General features: G+C 26.2%; 1 protein-coding gene across 6 annotated transcripts; it reads right to left on the bottom strand.

Annotated features, from left to right (window-relative positions):
* Nucleotides 1–82: 82 nt before the first annotated feature.
* Nucleotides 83–19,714, bottom strand: LOC127280206 (uncharacterized). 6 transcript variants are annotated; one of them, XR_007842805.1, is made up of 22 exons: nucleotides 19,468–19,714; nucleotides 18,529–18,574; nucleotides 16,397–18,421; nucleotides 15,657–16,320; nucleotides 14,995–15,214; nucleotides 14,295–14,735; nucleotides 14,124–14,209; nucleotides 13,765–13,978; nucleotides 13,046–13,152; nucleotides 12,815–12,971; nucleotides 12,441–12,579; nucleotides 12,109–12,367; nucleotides 11,748–11,917; nucleotides 10,971–11,555; nucleotides 10,409–10,855; nucleotides 9,691–9,723; nucleotides 7,537–7,782; nucleotides 6,609–7,002; nucleotides 6,283–6,365; nucleotides 5,051–5,097; nucleotides 3,935–4,021; nucleotides 2,737–2,831 (listed from the first exon to the last, which is right to left on the bottom strand). XR_007842805.1 is itself a non-coding variant. In XM_051303092.1 (21 exons), the coding sequence occupies exons 2-20, from the start codon at nucleotides 18,532–18,534 to the stop codon at nucleotides 5,068–5,070; spliced, it is 6,306 nt and encodes a 2,101-aa protein (XP_051159049.1). In that variant the 5' UTR covers nucleotides 18,535–18,574; nucleotides 19,468–19,714; the 3' UTR covers nucleotides 83–2,831; nucleotides 5,051–5,067. The 6 variants fall into 6 exon arrangements, 5 of the variants coding, with proteins under 5 accessions (XP_051159049.1, XP_051159045.1, XP_051159046.1 ...); XM_051303092.1 differs by lacking the exon at nucleotides 3,935–4,021 and having other exon boundaries at nucleotides 83–2,831; XM_051303088.1 differs by lacking the exon at nucleotides 5,051–5,097 and having other exon boundaries at nucleotides 83–2,831; nucleotides 19,468–19,713.
* Nucleotides 19,715–20,266: the final 552 nt, after the last annotated feature.

Here is a 20,266-nt window from a genome sequence, read left to right as displayed (position 1 = left end):
AACAAATGACGATTAATTTAAAAAAAAAAGAAAATTGATTTTAAAATGAAAAAAAAAGGTGGGGGAAATAAAAAGAGATATGGATTCTTAATATTTTATTATTATTATCATTACTATAATATGCATACCAGATTAATAATATACAATAAAGTTATAATTATCACTTACAGATACCCTTAGACATACATCATAACTTTATGCTTTGAATAAAGATCAAATATTTTAATTATAATCAATATATGTTACATCTGAAACCGATTCACATGATTTACATAATATAAACTATTTTCCTCGCATATATAACATGCAATTCATTTAATACTTCCCACCCATTATAGTATCAACATTAACATCATGGATCTTATCAAATCGTATATTATTATAATAATTATTATTATTATTAAAATGACTCATCAATCTTTTTTTTTATTTTCTCCAAATATTTTTTAAAGCATACTCTACAAAATTTCTATCTAACTTGTCTTTTTTTATTATTCCAAGCAAATTTCTTATACATCAAACCGCAGCGTGCTTCTATTTATTATTTACAACACACCATATTATTAACATAACAAATTTCAAAAAAAAAAAGAAATAATAAATCTACGTTCACAGAATTTTTTTTAATTATTATTATAGTTGAATAATACATGGAGTCCAATTGATAATTTATAAAAGCATTTAAATAGGACAAAAATAAATGTCAAAAAAAAAATTGTGACACTTGACAATAACACAAAAACAGAAAATATTAGTTTTAAAAATAATTAAAAAATATGTGATAAAATGTAAAATATTGAGATGTGATAGATTTTTTTTTTTTTTATCTTTAATAAATACTCCATATGTTATTCATCACATTTAACATTGAATTTTTTAATTACAATAATTGCTTTCTTTTAAAATATCTATATAATATATAAACAAGCAATTTACAATAAATTGACAAAAAAAATTGATTTTTTTTTTCGAAAGACGAAAAATTGGCAGTTTCTCGAAAATTTGTTAATTTGTTCTACTATTCAAATTCAGTAATTATTAACGAGAAAGACAAAAAACATTTTTTTTGCCAATAATTGACGAATTCTGTCAAAAAAAAAGAAAAAGAAAAATCACTTCGATTTTTCGCACTTTTTTGTAAAGATTTTCTAATATACAAACTTTCCTTACAACGATGGATTATCGAAAAAATAATGCAATATAATAATTTGTAATGCAGAATATGTTTTTTAAAAAAAAAAATTAAAGGGGAACAAAAAATCTCGATACTGAAGAATATTGTACCTGACGTTTCATTTCATAATCAATTCGGTAACCATCGCGCAACGATGAAGAAAAGAAAAGAACTTTTACACATTACAAACACTTTTTTTTTTTTTTCTCATTAAACGATTATTTATCGTCGATATTGTTCTGGTCATCGTATAAAATCAGACTTTATTTTATGTTTTAATCACGCATCGAGGCCATTATTAACTTGCGCGTTATTAAATTCTCGTATTATAATATTTCATCATCAATTATCATTATTCTAATCATCAGTACCAGTGAAAAAAAATTCTAGCATTACTGGAATGCATCTCTACAAAGAATGCAATGAAAAAAAATATATATTTCACTCAATCGATTAATTGATTATTATTAAAAATAATTTATTTGAACCAAATTATTTTTTTTTTTTTTATTTAAGTCGAAAAAATTGTATTCGAACTATAATAATTTTTATATATTTAAAACAAATATTTAAATTAATTGACACAAATAAATGTTGATAATAATCAAGTAATCTGCAGAATTAAATAAATTCTTTTTCAATGATATTTGATTAATGGAAAGATAACAAAAAAAAAATACCTAATGTAATACATTTTTTTTTTTTTGCATTTTTCAATCGTCGCCTCATCGATTTTCAATTTTTTTTTTCCGACTGGTAAATTGTCCAGCAGCTAAATCAGTCGGCGTAACAATTTTTCTTTTAACACACGTCACATTTTTCACTTCCATTTGACGAATAAGACTGAAAAGAATGATAAAAAAAAAATTAAAAAAGAAACGAAAAAAAAATTAAAGAAAATTTTTTCTACACTAATAAATTATTTTTACTTGTTTATCATTTTTAAAGACTATGTTTTATTTAACAAAAATTTATCTATAGAAATTTGGAAATTCATTCATTTAAGAAAATTTCTTTATAAAAATTAATAATTAATAAAGATTTAGAAAAATTTTTTTTATCTTTCTTTTCTTCAGACTTATTTGGAAGGATTCAAGTCAAACGTGTTATTACAATGTAATATAATATAATATATCTATATATATATATGTTATGAAATTATATATCAACAATCCTAGAATAAAATTGTAGATAGAAATATGACTTTTGAATTGATTGCACTGATTCTTTTTTTGTAAGATTCGAAAAATTGAGAATTTACAAATTTCAATATTCAATGGAATTAATTAAATACATATCTATCCAAAATTGTCTTATTTCTCTCACAAAAAAGGCATAGACATATTCAAAAAGACATTCGGTCTACAATTTTTCGATAATATTATTTTTTTTTCCTTAATAATCGTTGTATAGATTTTTTTTTATGTAAAAAAAAAATCTTTATCGTGAGTGGAAACAATTTTTTTTTTCTAAATCAATATTCTATATAAAGTTCTCTCGTCGCTGTTTTCTACATTAAATTATTTTATGAATTAGTCGATTTCCTGGGGGGAGGGAAGAAATTTGTTTTTTTTTCCTATCGAGGTGGATATCGATTACGATGTGCAGATTTTTGAGAACGATCCTTCAAATCCATAGGATTAAACATCATTGGTCCCTGAAAAATTTAGAATAATAAATATTAACTAAAAGTTCTAAATTAATAAAATTAGAAATTTAATTAACATTTTATTAATTCAGAATATTATGTAAATTATTACAATTCAGTTAATTAATAATTATATTAAATTTATTAAAATGTTAATTAAATATTAATTAAAATTCTAATTAAATACATGAAAATTATTTTAATTTTCAAGAAATGAAAAAAAAATTATTAAAATTATTTTTCACTGATTAAACATAAAATGAAATAAAAATTATTGAAATTATTTTTCATTGATTAAACAAAGAATGAAAAAAATTAATCTTTTTGTTTATTCAGTGAAGAATAATAATTTTGTCTTAAAAAAAATAAATGAGATGTATTAATGACAAGAAGAAAAGCAAGTATAATGAGTTATTGCAGAAAAGAATAAAATAAATAATAAAGCAATTGTATAGATATGAAGAAAGTGAAAAAAAATAGTATTATAAAGTCAAATTATATTTAAATATAATTATTCATCGCGCTTTTACCTTGGTCTATTTTTATTTCTGTTTTTAGTAGAAAATGTAAAATTCCATAGAGAGAGAGAATGGAAGCATTTTCCTAAATCTGGGTAATATAAGGGAGCACTTTTTTTTTTTTTTTTTAGTTAATTAATGTCTTGAATTTAAAATTTAATATATTTAAAAGAACACTATAATCCTCCTTTCATAGAACCGTGCGGTTGTTAAAAAAAAGAGGAGACAAAAGCTAAGAAATATTAAAAACTTTCGTTTTTAATAAAAAAAAAGAAAAATGTAAAAATTACAATTTTTTGAAAGTATTTTTCATAATTAATTACATAGCAAACAGGAGAATAAACTTTGAATTTTAATTTCAACTATTTTCGAAAATATAGTTTTTATTATCATTAATTTTTTTATTTACATTCTTGTTATTTTTTTAGAATTTAAATTTTACTATAAAAAAAAAATGTTGTAATTATTCTATGAGGATTATTTTATTTCCGACGTCTTTTCTTCTTTTCGTCAGACAACTCGTATTATTTATGTATATTAGAGGACAAACTAATCTTTTTACAAAGTTAAGGACACTAAATTTTAATGGTTTACCTTGTCCCGTTGAAGGAGGCGCGGATCTCTCATTGTGTAGCTTTGCACTTCTCGTGATAATGAGCTGGTTGAGCTCCAGCGAGAGAGCTAAATTCCATAATACAAAACAACAATGTTCTCTCACAAACAAATTTTCACCAAAAAAAAAAAAAGCTATTTTTATATCTAATAATAAATTATATAATATTTCACCCAAGGAGCACACAATATCAATTACTATAATTTTTCTAATTAAATAAAAGATAAAAATAAATAAAATTTCTTTTATGCAAAGAAAAAAAAAAATAGAATTATTATTAATTTATTTTATTTATTTATTTAACAAAAAATTTAAAATTTATTAATGTAAATAAAAAAAAAGAGAGAAAATAAAAATCGATATTGCAGGAGCTCCAAGTTTTCTTTAACAACCTAATGTGTTTTTTTTTCAAGTATTTTTATCTTATCGTGTAAATTTCATGCAAAGGTTTATTTTTGATATTTTATAAAACATCAAGTCGTTCTTGCATTTTGTTAAACGCAATTAGAGTGTTAAATTTATACAATAAATTAAAAAAAAAAGTGCTAAAGCAAACAGAAACAAAAAAGCAGAAATTAATGACACTGCACACCATAGTTTTAATGAAACCGTAAAATGCCAACATATATTATAAATAATTAAAAAGTCATTTCATATCCTTCATGCCATAGGGAAATATCATTTTAAAATGGGGCAAAATAAAACACATATGCAAAAAAATATAATGCAATAATTTTTCTACTAAAAATGGTGAAAAAAAACATAGCAAAAAAAAACGAATATTTCGCTAAAAGAGTAAAAAAAACGTTTCCATTAAAAAAAAATCTTTTAGGAAAAAAAAAAAGAATTCTACTATAAAAGAGTAGAAAAATATTTCTTAAAAAATAGTGTAAAAAAAACTTGAACCAAAAATATAAAATAATATTTTTTACAGAATTATGATGATTTTTAGAATTATTTCTATTACTCAAACAATTGCAATTAATTGAAAGCATTGAATAGAGACTAAAAAGTGCCTCCAATAAAGGAAAAGAAAGCAATAAATATATATATAAATATACAAATAGGTATATGAAATTAAATAGAAATATTCTTACAATTGGAAACTTTTTTGTTATTTGGCTACATCATTCTGCTTCCCCGACTGCTTGCAAGAAGAAAACAAACGGAAGTCACATTATGTTCTTATTAATTAGATAAATTATTAGAAAAAAAAAAATTAGTTTTTCAATAAAAAATTTCGTTTTTAAATGAAAATTAAAACATTCGTTTTAATTAACTAATTAACTTATTAACTTATTAGATGTTAAAACATTCTAAATCAAACATTCACTAAAGTTAAATTAATTATTAAAAAAAATGTTAATTCATATCAAATATTAAATTCCTACCTAAAAATAATAATAATAATAATAATGAAAATAAATTATTATTATAATAATAATTTTTGTTAAGAAAACAAAATTTCCAAAAAAAAGGATTGTAAATAATAACAATAAATATTCGATACATTGCTTTCATTTTTCTTTTTGTTCGTGAAATTTGTTTTTTTTTTGAAATAGAAAAATTTCTCAAAAGCAGAATTTCCACCAAATAGAATTCCGTTTCAATTAAGAAATGAGAAAAATTAAAAGTGATATAGCAAAAACTATTTTTCTTTCTTTTTTTTCTAATGAATTTGTAGGAAAATAAAAAAGAAAAACCATTTAAAGCATCTTGAATTGAGCAAGAATCGAGATAACATTGCACAATAAATATTAGAAATAAAAAATTGAATTTTTTTCCACAAACAATAAATCGAAACAGAGACAGTGAAAAAAGAAAAAAACAAATTTTTTGAACTATACATTTTCCAAAGTAACGATATCAAAGGATAAAAAAAAATGAAGCTTACTGCAAAAAGAACTACAGTCGCGAGGGTACACAGAAATTTTTTGAAAAATATTCGTGTCTTTATAGATTTTCTCGATTTGTAATATAACAGGGTGTCTACTACATATTTTCGATGGACTATTTTCATTTTTTTTTCTCGATTTTTTCTAAAACAATAAAGTTACAATAAAGTAACTTTTTTTACAGAGAAGAGATTTTTAACTGTAACTTATTTACAACAATTAATTAATTTTATAATTACTAATATGAGAATAATATATAAATCAATAAAATTTCTAGATTATTTCTGATTATTTTTTGAATTTTATAGTAAACACCCTAATTACATAATGTTCTGTTTTAATGTGTGAATAAAATGATGAGAGAGAGAGAGCTGATAATGATAAAAATTTAAAAATATATAATTAATTAATTTCAATTAGAAAAAAAAACTCACCTCTTGTGGAGGATTTTCGGCAGTTTGTTGCGTCGGAATCGCCGATGAAGATAAAAAGTCCATAGGAGCGTTAGGATCGTTAACTGGAAAAAAAAAATTCAGAACATTTCTTAATATATAATTACAGGCCTTGGATTGATTATAAAGTCGTAAAAAAAAATTTGTTTTAGTCAATTTTTTTTAATTTTAATTAAATTTCACTAGTTAATAAATATTCTACTTTAAACAATATTAAATATTGTTAAACAATTAAAAAATTAAATTTATTTTATTAATTTCGTAACCAAAATAATTCCACAATATAGTAATAAAAAAATTTGACTAACCAGGAGCGGGAACAAAAACTTGAGGCGATGAAGATGCAATTGGTGCCATTGGTGAATTTGCTGGTGTTGGTAAATTTGACGATAATCCCGAACTTTTCCCTCCATTTGGATTCATGACATCGATATAATTAGCTCGCATACTTCGACCTTTTTGTAATTTGTATACATTGCTACCAGTAATCAATTTCGAACTATTCACAGCCATCGATTCATCATTTTGACTATTTGGTGGTATTAAATGTTGTTGTTGTTGTTGTGGTAAATTTCGTTCGGGTGGTAATTGTTTGAATCCTAAATCACTTGCTTTAGGTGGTGGTGCAACGATACCACCACTGACACTGTCTTCGCCGTCCTCTTTATTCATCCATTTACCAGCCACTGAATCCCAAACAATCTGAAATTACAGAAAATAAAAAATTATTTCATTTCAAAATTTGTGAAATTGATCAAAAAAAAAGAAGTTATTAAATAATTCTTTTCTTTTTTTTTTTTGTCTTTATTTTCTTTAAAATAAAAATCAAAAAGAAATTAAACATAATTGCGGGCAAAATTAATTAATTAAATTAGATAATAAAATCGTAAAATATGTATTCTATATATTTTCTGTGATTTGGAAAATTATTTAGAATACAAGGGACAAATATTTGAAAAAAATTGTTACTAAAAATGTTATTTTACGCTAAATAAGCAATTTGTTAGTAAAAAAACAAATTTTTGAAAAATATTTTTTTAAAAATAAAAAATATATAAAAAAAATTATTAAAAATTGTCAAAAAAAATTCTTGTTTGCATTCAATAACTTACGATTATTATTGCCAGCTACCAAAAGTATCTTCCCTTGCCCTTAGTGACAAAAAAAAACTGATTTCTCAGTTTCTTCGAAAAGAATTGTGAATTAAAAATTTAAAAAAAAAAAAAGGTTCCTTACCGATGGATTATTGTCGTCAGGTAGAATCATTTGATTTTTTGGTTTTGGTGCAAGTTTACTGAAAAGTCCACCAAACCAAGAGCTTCCTGTATTAGAATTTTTTTTGTCTGACGATTTTTCTGTTGGTTTTTTACTATCGGCTGATGATACTTTTGCCACTTGTTTCGGTGCATCTAGAGCGTCTAATTCCTCCAGAGGATCGTATTGTTTGCTCGCCGATGGACCCAATGAAATTTGCGGTTGTTGCTATAATTAGAAAAAAAAAGAAAAAATTCGTCAGTGCAGATTCACTTAAAATCGCCTTTACATTCATATTATAAATAAATTCAATTGTTTAGAAATCTAACAATTTTGTAATTTAAATTAAATTTTAATTTAAATTTAAATTTTATAAATTAATTTATAGTTTCCCTAAAGAAATGAGAAGAAAACAATGAGCAAGCTTTGCATGCAATCTAGTAATAAATTTGTTTCTTTTTCAAAATTCCAATTTGTTATTATTATTTCATTATTACAATTTCATCTACAAACGGAACATTCATAATCAGAAAAAAAACAAACAGAAATAAAACACACGGGGATTTTTACCGGAACTTACAAGCAAATACGTCTTTTTTTTTTTTTTTTTTGTCGATAATTGAAAGTCATTTTTCTGGTATTATATACTTTTTATTGATATCATATAATTATATCATTGTTGTCGTATTATATATTTATATATCAACAATTAAAATTAAAAATATTTGTAAAAGTATGACAGTAACTCGAAGATGGATAAAAACTGTAAATTCTTGTATAAACAATGAAATATTTTCATTCAAAGTCGTTTAATTTCTAATTCCTTTAAATATGTACAAAAAAAATAGCGCTTTAATAACATTTCTTTTTATTTTTTTTTAATAGAGAAGAATTGCAATCTATTTTTATAAAATGAAAGGCTCGTCAATTGTTTAGTTTCTAATTTTCTTTTTTAATATTACTTAAAAAAAGAATTAAATTATAATAATCTAAAATTACAAATTAAAAACAAACCGTTAAAAGTCAATGAAAACAAAATAGAGAAAAATAAATCGTAAACGATTAAATTTTCCAATTTAAAGATTTTTTTTTCTTTTTTTTGTCAATTGAATTAAATAATTTCAGTTAATTAAAATTGAAAAACTAAAAAATAATAAGTTAATTAAAATTCAATAAAATAGATTAATTTAAAATTGTCAATTGAAAACAATTGTAGCGCCTCGTAAATTATAAAAAGAAAAATAAATTGCAGTTTATTTTTATAAAACAATAATTTGAGAACAAAAATGCGTTGAATATGTAAATTTAAAGTTCTTCCGATTCATAATGTGCTGGGGCATCAATTTGAAATGTTTTCGGCGTATAAATTGTACTTCTATTATGTGAATTTCTTCCCCTTAAAGGAAAATCAATGGGATAAGTACCACCAAAAATAAGTGGTTTACTTCGCGATAAATTGGTATTAATTTGTGCTTCACTACCACGACTCCATGCATCAACAGTATCGCAAATAACATCTTTACGACGAATATGCGGTGCAACTTTGACTATTTTTTTCTCATCAAAATTGCAATATTGCATCAATGATTGTCCAACAATATTATTATCCATTGATAAACGTCTCTCGCTATCTGATGATGAACTTGACATTGAAAATGATTCGAATTTAAGACGTTTTAATTGAATATCTAAATCAGTTGTTATTTTTTTATTCAATTGAATATTATTAAATTCATCATCATTATTTTCTCTCGATGACAATAATTTGTTTTTTTTAACATTACATTTTTCAAATATTGGCGCATGCGCTAATGGTGGTCTCGATAAATTGGGTGTGATTTTTTTTACTTTTGTCAATTGTTGAGGATGAATTTTATTACTCGACAATAATCGTGGATATGAGGACATTATTTTTGGATATTTTATTAATTTTGGTGATTTTTCAAATTTTTGCGATGATGATTTATTATTATTATTATTATTATTATTAGCGACATGAATTTTATTATCCAAATTAATTGAATTTTTAAATTCATTTTCTGTTGTATTAATTAATCGTCGACGTCGTAGCGATTGTTCACCAAAGATTTCCAAGTGTTCGGGATAACTATTCGAAGTAAGTGTTTCAATACTTACTTCCTGCGTTGTTGATTTTTCATCCTTTTCCGACTGTCCAGACAGCATTAAAGAAATAGGACGATATTACAAATGTTTAAACTTTTTTTTTTATTTTATCATTATTTTAAATCGTCACAAAAATAATTGAAAAAAAAAAACAATTTTTATTTAATAGCGAAATGGAATATTTTTTTTTTATTTTCAAAATTTAAAATAAATTATTTTTTGTAATTTATTATGAAAGTAAAATTTGTTTATATAAAACTAAAATTTTTATTATCTATTAGGTTTTTATTATTATTAAACTAAAAACTGATTAAAATTTGTATTTAAAAAAAAAAAATTTTAAAACGTAATGAACGAATTTAACTGAATAATAGAATTTTAAAACATTCAAAAATTGAAATTAATAACTGAAGTTGCTTCAAAATTTCTTTACGTTTTTAAATGTCCTAAACTTTAACTTCGTACCTTATAAATACTGAATTTTGGGAAAATCATTAGTGAATAAAAATTAAGATGATTTAAAAAAGAATTTAAAAAAATCAGAGGCAAAAAGAATAAAAAGAAAAAGTATAAATAATAATTGAGTAAATAAAAGTAATAATTATAATTGAGTAAAAAAATCATACTTAAAAATGTTAAGTCAAAAGCCTAGTAGAAAATATAATTAATTTCGATTATTAAATATTATAAATTATAGTAATGAAAAAGTAAATTAAATATTCCACTTTACCTCATAACCCCAATTTCCCTGTGGCTGCTGCTGCTGCTGTTGTTGATTATTATCAACTTCAGTCTGATCCGATGAATATTGAGGAGACTGTTGCCAATCATGAGCTGCATATTCCTGTTGATTATAATTTTGTTGTTGATTCCAATAATCCTGTTGTTGTGGATAATGAGAAGAATCAAGATTCGTTCCAGAATATTGATCAGTGTGTTCCGTTAAACTGTATGGTTCTTGAATATTCGAATGTGGAGCCTGCCAGTCAGAATGTTGTTGCTGTTGTTGATCTGCTACTGGAATTTCCATCATTGAATTCGTTGCCTCATTATAATCCGTTTGAATTTGTTGTTGATTCCAATGTTGCTGATGAGCATCATAATGATTCTGATTTGTACCATGCAATTCTGTTGTCGCTTGTGTAACGTAACCAGTTTCTTGGACAATTTCTCCACTCTGGAAATTTTTTCAAATTAAATTAATAAAAATTTACAATATTTTATTAATTCATCCATTCATAACTAATAATTTATATTTTGATAAATAATCAAAAGAAAAAATTTTTAAATACCTGATACTTGTTGACAATTTCCTCGAGTTTATTAAGCCAAACAAGATTTTCAACATCCTCAACAGAGTCCTTGCAAATTGGATCATGGAATTTGATACGATTGCCAAGATTATAAATTTCATTGATAAATGATTTTTTATATTTTATCGGTTCATTGGCAATATTAACGGCAATTTGTTCAATATAAAGTAAAGCTTTTTCAATTAAACCATAATCAATCATTTTTAATGCCAAATGAAATTTGAAATTTTGCAAATCAACAATTGTAAAACCTGGCTCACTTAAATTACGTGCGTATTCATAAATTTCGGTAAGCATTATTGCATCATTATTTATAAATTCAGAATAGGGTTTATTATGATTTGATCCAATGAGAACTAATTTCACGCCATTTGTGCCGTAAGGTCCAAAATCACTTTGAGCTAGAATATAGCAAAAATGTGCTGCTGTTATATCGCCTCTTGCCGCAAGTGTATCGCCAAGAATTGTTATCGATCGATGATTAACTTCGGGATTTTGTGATGTATTTGAAATTATCATTGCCAAATGAGGTCGCCAATCGTCCCAACTTGCATCTGCCACACACTAAAAAAAAAAATTAAAAAAAAATTAACAAAAAATTAACAAAAAATATTCTTTAAAATTGAATTTTATTCATTTTTATAACAGGGCTATCACAAAAATTTCATTATAATTTCCCCTGACTTTCAATAATTTAATTTCTAGATTATTTTTTTCATCTTCGTTTCAAAATGAAATTATTAGTTAAAAACTTACAGTGACGCTTGCTGGCACTCGACCAGAATGAAGTTGATATAAAGTTTGGAGAGGATCGTTGGATGGTAAACTGTTAGCGAAACGAGTCATAACTGAGGCATGAGTTCGTTTATCTAATTTGCTTGCGAGGAAAAGAGCGTGTCCCCAAAGTCCCTCATCCATCGCGTATTCTATTTTTTTAAAAAATGGAAAATGTAATTAAAACATTTCATTGGTTTATAAAAAATTTGAAATTAATAAATTAATTATATTCAAATATTAATAAATTATTTTTAAAAATTGTAAAAAAATAAATAGGTATTAAAATATTTAAATAATTACAAATTTTCAATATAAAAAATAGTAAAATTTAAAAATGTACCTAAAGCTTCTTGTACGAGGCCGTACAGTAAAGTATTTCGAAATTCATCCGTCATTTGATTTATTGTTTTTCGTTGTTTTAAATTGTCTTCCTTATCAAGAGGCGTTGATGTATCGCGTACATTTCCATCTTCCCCAGAACCGGCAGATCTTTGCGATATTGTCGATTCACGTCTCATTGGTTCACGATGATTTTTATTATAAGGATAGGCATCTTTATTTCTTAGCAAAAGCGCTGCAATATCAACTCCGACAACATTCTAAAAGAAAAGGAATTAATTTAAAAAATGTGAAATATTTTTTTTAAATCATAAATAATAGAAAATAACTTACTCCATTTTGTTGAATGAGCATAATCATAAGTTCGTATAGAAGAATATAGGAAGCCCGATCAATCATATCATTATTAATCGCTGCTTTTTTTATTTTATTTTCACAATATTCAATGATGGTCTTTTTATGTGTCACACCTCTGTAATTAAAAACAAAAATTTATTTATTTATTATTAAAATTAGTTTACTTAAACATGCGCAAATTATTTTAATACAAATTAAATAACAAAAAATTGTTTAAAATAATTATTAATTAAGTAGAAAATTTATTATTAAAGATTATTGTTAATAGATTAATTATTTTGAATTTTAATAAAGATTATTCCAAATTTTTTCTATAAATACGCATGCTTAAATGTTTAAATGTTAATTACACTTGCTTAATTAATGGCCCAGGATAAGTTCGAAGTTCACGAGCAACAGGATCATTTTGCAAAAGATTATCAATTCTGAAAATATCCAATTTTGCCCGTTCTCCATCAGCTGGATATGCTGGATGCACATGAACTAAACATCCGATTGAAAATGAGCCTAAAATTGAGAAAAAATTTTATTTTAATTAATTCAAGAAAAAATTCTATTTTTAAAAATAGAAGAAAAAATACCTTTCACATGAGCAGTAGAAAATTTAGTTGGTGTCATACGTGATGTAGCAATAACAGAATCATCAAGTGTCGTTATTTCGCCTAAATTACGTTTTTCACTAGTTGTTCTAAAGTAAAAAAAAAAAAGAAAACAAAATAAATTAAACAGGTAAATAAATTTCTATGTAACGAGCATACATTTGTTTGCAAAAAGTAGAGAATACCGAATTTTCGTGATTTATTTTTCTTAAGTTTCAAAAAAAGCCTTCCTAGCATTTTTAGACTAAAATCTCTAGCGTTTCTACATGGGAAAAAAATTTTACTTCTTCAAATTCAACTACTTGGCTTTTTCACCTATTTAAATTGCGAAATAATCGTCTTCTTAAGGGACTTTTCGCCCATCCGGAACATCCAAAACACGGCACGTACAATGATTTATTTGGCGTTTGAAAGTAAATGCTTGATTTCGTGAAAAATCTATTATTTAATATTAAAATTAATATTTAAGTGAATTAAATTTATTTTCACTGAAAAATTATCAAGTAATCAAAAAAATTAATTATCAAGAAACTAATTATTGAAAAATTTAAAATTTAATTACTAAATTAATAATTTAATTATCATATGTATATAATAATTATATTATTAAGTACAGAATAATAATTATATTTTTTTCGTAAAAAATTGAAAAGAATTTTGAATTTAAAAAAAAAATCGGGGGGTTTTTTTTTTTTACTGACCTATCATCGCATGAACTGCGTCCTGAGTGAACACTGGCTCTATCCTCTGGATAATTGGTACTGATACTGGGTGGATGCTGTGGCTGTCGTTGACTCGCATAATATTTGTTATACCATTCCATATAAGCTGTTGGATTAGTGCGACGCAAATTTTCCAAATAAAGATAGTAATTATTATTATAATTTGATCCATAATCATAGCCCGCTCCATAACCTGAAAATTCATCCTCAATTTATATTAATTGTACTTAAAAAAAATTTTCCAACAAAAAATAAATTAGAAAATTAACAAAAACAAAGAATGCCAAAATTTAATAACTTAGAAATTTCAAAATATTTTTTATTAAAATCAAAATTACCATTGTAACTATAATATGGATCTCTTGATCGCATGTAGTATTCTCGATCTCTGTCATTGTAGGAAGATCTGCTCGATGGTCGTGAACTAAAATATTAATTATTAAAAATTGTTAAAATACATTAAAAATAAAGAAAGAGTTCTTTTTTTTAATAAATAATAAAATACATACGTTCTATTGTAAGGATCATCATAATAATCCCGTCTGTAGGCATCTCTTGGATCATAATCATCAAATTTTCTCGATGAATCAAATCTTGGTCTTCTATCGTCTCTTCGTCTATCAGAAAAATCTCTTTCACCTCTTGTATATCTTGGCTCATAATCCCTTCCCTGTCGATCTCTACGTCTTAAATCATCACGTTCACGTCGATGATCTTCAATTCTTCTTCTTGAATCACGTTCCTCTGTATCACCTTTTGGTCTCATTCTTCTATCAGATTCCTCACGTCCATGACGATCGAGATCATCTCGACTTGCGTGTCTACGATCTTCATCGCGAAAAGAACCGTCTCGCCGATCTAAATCTTCACGTGAATTATAAGGACGATCATAATCTCCCCGGCGACGTTCATAATAATAATCGTCATCGTATTCACGTTCTCGATCGTAGCTGAAATATATATATATGATGATTTTTTAATGTTTCTACAGAGATTGCATTTTGCTATTATTTCTAAATTTGGAAACATAATTACTAATTAAATTTTAATTCTTTACCATTTAGAAATTAAATTTTTTTTAAGTGTTTATTTTTAAACTAGTTTTTTTTTAATTACAATTTTTTTTTTTATTTCTTTGCCAATTAATAATTTCCAAAGTAGTGTGGAAAAATTAAATTAGCATTTTTTTCAATTTTTCTCTGTACTTACTATGGACGATTTGAATCAAATCGTTTGTGTTCAGTGCTTCCTTCTCTTAATCTTTCTCTACTTTCATCTCGGCTATTGGTCGATTGCTCATCATCGCCATCCTCAAAGGAATCTCTTCGATTTTGAGATCTATTCGGCCCTTTTCCTTCTAATGAAGCACCAACAGCCTCTTCGCGTTTATTTCGACTTTCACTGACAGATTCTTGCATTATTGCCAAAGCTAAAGATAAAAAAAGAAAAATTTTTTTTCTTTAAATTCTCATCAATAAAAAAACGAGAACAAAAATAAGCAAATTCAATTAATTTAAAAAAATAAACAGGTGTACCATAAAAAATTCATTATAATTTTTCCTGAATTCTAGACAATATTTTTGTATTTTTCCCTAATATTTTCAAATTTTGTTTGTTTTCTATAAAAAAAAAAAAAAAAATTCCGTGATTCAATTACTTAAAATTTTTTTAATTCAATATAAGAAAATTCAATTATTTTCAAAAATAATTAATTTTATCATTAATTATTTTAATTATATATTATTTAATATTTTAGAACTTAATTATTTCGTAATTTTGAATAAATTACGAAATAATTAAATTCTCTGTAAAAAAGAAAATTTTTTCCCTGACAATTGTGATACAAATTAGAAAATAAAAAAGAAACTCACGAGCAGAACTCATAACTTCCTGTGATCCAGTGATAACACGAGATCTATCATCGATTGTCTGACTGGATTCATTAGGTGAGGCGCCACCAAGAATTTGTCTAAGATCACTATCACTCTGTTGAATTGCCTCTTCAATTTCGTTTCCCCTACCGGGAATTTCGCGCGATTCACTTGATTCAAGTGGTGCTTGAGGAATTTGCAATGATTGTTCTTCGCCCGATGGATCATTTCTCGATTGTTGAGGTGGTGGTGGTGGTGGTATTGATCTTTCTCTACCTGAAGGATCATTTCTACGTTCCATTATATCTGAATCGACTCTTTGCAATAATGGAACAATTCTCTCTTGACCCGGTGGGACATCACGTCTCTCACTTCGATCAACATTTCTTGTTTGTGTTTGCTCTTGACCCGATGGATCATTTCGTCTAGGATCAATAATACGTGCTTGTCCATATTGTTCCTGACCAGTTGGATCATTCCTCCTTGGATCCACGGAACTTTGACCTGGTACCTCTCTCAAAAATGGAATATCATTTGGGACTTCGTCATTTTCATCGTCTTGACTCGGTGGCGTTGGTTCGTGTTCCTCATGTGAATCTGTTAATTCACCAGTCTCGAGGAATGTATTCCGATCATTTGAGGCAAATTCGTAATTATCAGGTGCCTGGAAAAAATTTATTATTTTAAAAATTATTCTATTTCTTATTTTATTGAAAGAGAAATATAAAAAAAAAAAATACCTGCTCGGGTTGATTAATCAAAGAAGGGACTTCGATATTGTTGACTTCTTGTTTAAAATCACGGGAATTTGACTCAGCAATTTTTGGATCATTATCCAATGTTTCTTGATTTATTGATTCGCGTGATCCATAAATATCTTTGACTTGCATTTCAGGTGCAACAACTTCGAGATTCATAAAATCGGATGATTGTTGAATATTTTCGTAATTTTCAACATTTTGCTCAGTGGGCCATTTTTGAGTGTTACGAATACGATCATTTGGATACCAATTATCTTGTGCAATTGATGTTGATTGATTATACCATTGATCGTATGTTTCTCCTTCTACTTGTTGAGTTTCTTTAATAGCATTTTCTGTCTCGACTTCTGGTAAATTTGCTATTATTGATGAATTATCAACATCAGATGATTGTATTTTGGTGGAATTTTTATTTATATTCATTTGACTTAATCCAGTTGTTAATTCCGAGGTCCATTCACTGTCGGCATTCCAATCGAGTTCAATATTCTCCTGATCTTGAAGACTATCCTGAGCGCTGAATGTGGTTTTTGTTTTACTTGGACCAGATGATAAACCAGTTGAATCATTTAAAGATGTTGAACTTGTTGCCGGAGTAATTTTTTTCCTCTCTTCTGTTTGTTCAGTAATATTGGAAATATTTGCTGTTGAACCTGAAGTTGTTGATGTATTTGATGAGGCAAAATGTGCAGCGGGTCTTATTGTTTGCCATTCGCTTGCTGAAATTCTATTTGATTCACTATTATCAAGGGAATTTTCTTTTATGTCCGTTTGTTGCATCCAAGAAGAAGAAGAAGAAGAAGAATTTGTTGGCTGTGGTGGTTCATTTTGAGCAATTTCCTGTTGCCATTGTTGGGAATTATTCTCCGATTTTGGCCATTGATTCGGTTGTACAGCTTCTGAATTTTGATTTTGCCATTGATTTAATGGCGTATTATTTGACCAGCCTGCTCTTTGATCGTGCCAATTTTGTGATGGCGAATAATCGGGAATTTGTTGTGATTGAGCTGAAGAATTTTGTTGATGGAAACCTTGAGCAGGAATTTGATTTGATTGAGCGGGAGTTTGTAATGATTGTTGGGGACTTTGAATTTGAGGAGATTGCTGATGAATCTGAGGACCTTGCTGTTGAAGATGATGCGGAGTTTGCTGTTGAACAGGTTGTTGATGAATCAAAGGCGAATGAACATTCTGCAAAGTTGGAGATTGAGGCGATGAAATTTGATTTTGTGATTGTGTCCATTGATTTCCTCCTCCACTATCGCTCGTTCCTGTTTCTTGCCAATAACCAGAATTTTTTGGCTGATCCTGCCAATTTTGAAGTGAGACCGATTGCCGCTCGTTCCAATTATAATTGCCAACAGGAGGCTGTGACAATTGTGTTTGAGGTGGTAAACTTTGTGGCGAATAGGAAAATTGTTGATCATTCGGCCATTGTGATTGTTGTTCAGACAATGATGAATTTGATTTTGTTGAACTTGGTCGTTGTGCAGGTGGTAATTGTTGATTAAAAGTATAATTTTGATATGAAAAATAATTATCACCATGATTTGGAGTTGATTCACGACTTAAATTTGTTCGCGGTGTAGTTCTACCGGAAGTGGAATGCTGATTGGTTAATGTTCTATTATTTCCATTTAAACTCTTGTAATAATTTTCTTGCACGGGTGGCGTTTGTTTTTGATAAGGAATAAATTGATTTTGTTGCTGTTGCGATTGTTGTTGTTGTGGAGGTGATGAATAATGAGGTTCCGGTTGTTGATCAATGCTCCAATTCCATGAATCATTATTGCCATTATTTCCATTGTCTGTGCCCCAATCCCATGAATCCGTTGATGATTTCGGTTGATTTACACCGGTCGCTTGATTATGGAAGACATTACCCGAAGATGGTACGTTTGGAGGAACTTGGCCTGACATTGAATTCCAGGGATTTTGATTTTGTAATCCATAGCCAGTAGTTGTTTCTACTCTTGCACGAGTTGGCCGTCCACGATATGGATTCTAGAATAATATTTAAGCCAATAAAATAAAATTTTTCAAGCGTCATCTCTTCGTTATATATATATATATAAATGTTCTTATCTATTCAGTCAAGAAATTATACTTACACTCATACTGATAAAGCACCTTTCAATTTATAAATCTATAAAGTATCTGCAAAACAAAAAAAATTTTTTGTTAATATTAAAAAATATTTGAAAAATAAATTATATTTATATTTTTTTAATTAAAAATCTACAAATTGAAGCAAATTGTCTTGAATAATAAAACATTCTTTTTTATTTCTCATTAATTGTATTGTTTGTAATATTAACGCGATTCTCTTTGTATAAATCACAAGATTTCACAATCAAATAAAAAAAAAAAAAAAAAAAAAGATAAGTGCCATGATTAATAGTTTCCCTTTAAATCAAATTGAAAATTTTACAATTTCTTTCACAATATCCATGATAAGAAATTGAAATGATTTTTCTCGAAATGAAAATTCTTCATGCAATTTAAAAATAGACAAAATTTGCAGAAATTTTTAAATAGAAATCGATAATGAAGGAAAAAACATCTGGGAGAAATTTGAAAATAGACAAAAAAAAATAATATATATATATATATATATAAGCAATGAGGTCAAAAACGTCAAGAGTGGAGTAACGCTTATTTACAAACAATCTGTGAAAAAACAAATTAGAGGAAAATTAGGAAAATTAAGCGAAAAACTTCCCGGCAGTGTATAATGTCAATAACCTCAATATTCTGAATTTTAACAGATGGAAAAATTGAGAAGCAGTGAAAAATCCTCTTAGGAAAAGGCGTTTCAAGTCAAAATGGAAAGCATTGAATGGCTATTTTTCTTAAAGACAGAAAATCTAATGAATTTGCAAAGAAATTATGTAATCGAAACGGTGAGGATGCACTTTTTTTTTTTAGTAAACCTCATGTTTGCAATTAGAGAAACATTATGGGAAAATGAAACTTTCTAAATTGACAGAATAAATGATTTTCTACCAGCTGTGTGAAAACTGAAATAGTATCACAAGTCATATACTCACCAAGCTATCGTGTCCTGTATTCACAATCGTGCACTAATAAAAGCATTATTATTTTATGAGCACCTGGGTCCCTTTCACTGATCACACCATTAATTTTATTGTAAACAATTTACTTGAAATTTCACCGAAATGGATACCGCGGCTACTTATTAAAATAAAAAAAAAAATTCAGTACATTTTACACACCAGGGAAAGGGAATTGCGGTTTAGCCACAGCAGCATAAACGTCACAAATTTTTCACAAACTTCTCCTGTCGACCGAGTGACAGACATTTTAATAAGAGGGTTTAATTTTATACCGACAGGTGGCGCGGTCAACAATTTCAACAGTGGTTCTTAAACATTTTTTAAATACCATTAAATTTAAATTGTTTTCATTAATATTTTCTAAACAATTACAATTAATTGTTTTTTGATTATTAAATTAGTTTTTAATTTATATCAATGAGTTGAATAATTTAATTATTTTATTTACATTTAGTTAAATACACATTGTATTAACAAATCAAAGAAACAAAATCAAATGATAGTCACTGATAAAAATTTTGCAAAAATTTAAATTTAAATTATTTTTAAGTGATAAATAATATAAATATAAAACAAAATGATTTTCAATAACTCAATTTAAATATATTTAACTAATTTTATAAAATTGTAGACGCAAATTTTTATTATGATTCAAATAGAGGTTTTTAAATTGTAAAATAAAACTAACCAAAAAAATTTTTATTTTAATAATTTTCAGGAGTTATTGAATTTTATTAATTAAAAATTAAGTGATATATAAAAAAAAAAAATT

The sequence above is a fragment of the Leptopilina boulardi genome, unplaced genomic scaffold (genome assembly GCF_019393585.1).
Source record: "Leptopilina boulardi isolate dan_hultmark-lab unplaced genomic scaffold, ZJU_Lbou_2.1 LbouV2_229, whole genome shotgun sequence".
Taxonomy (NCBI): domain Eukaryota; kingdom Metazoa; phylum Arthropoda; class Insecta; order Hymenoptera; family Figitidae; genus Leptopilina; species Leptopilina boulardi.
This window is presented reverse-complemented; position numbering and strand designations above follow the sequence as displayed.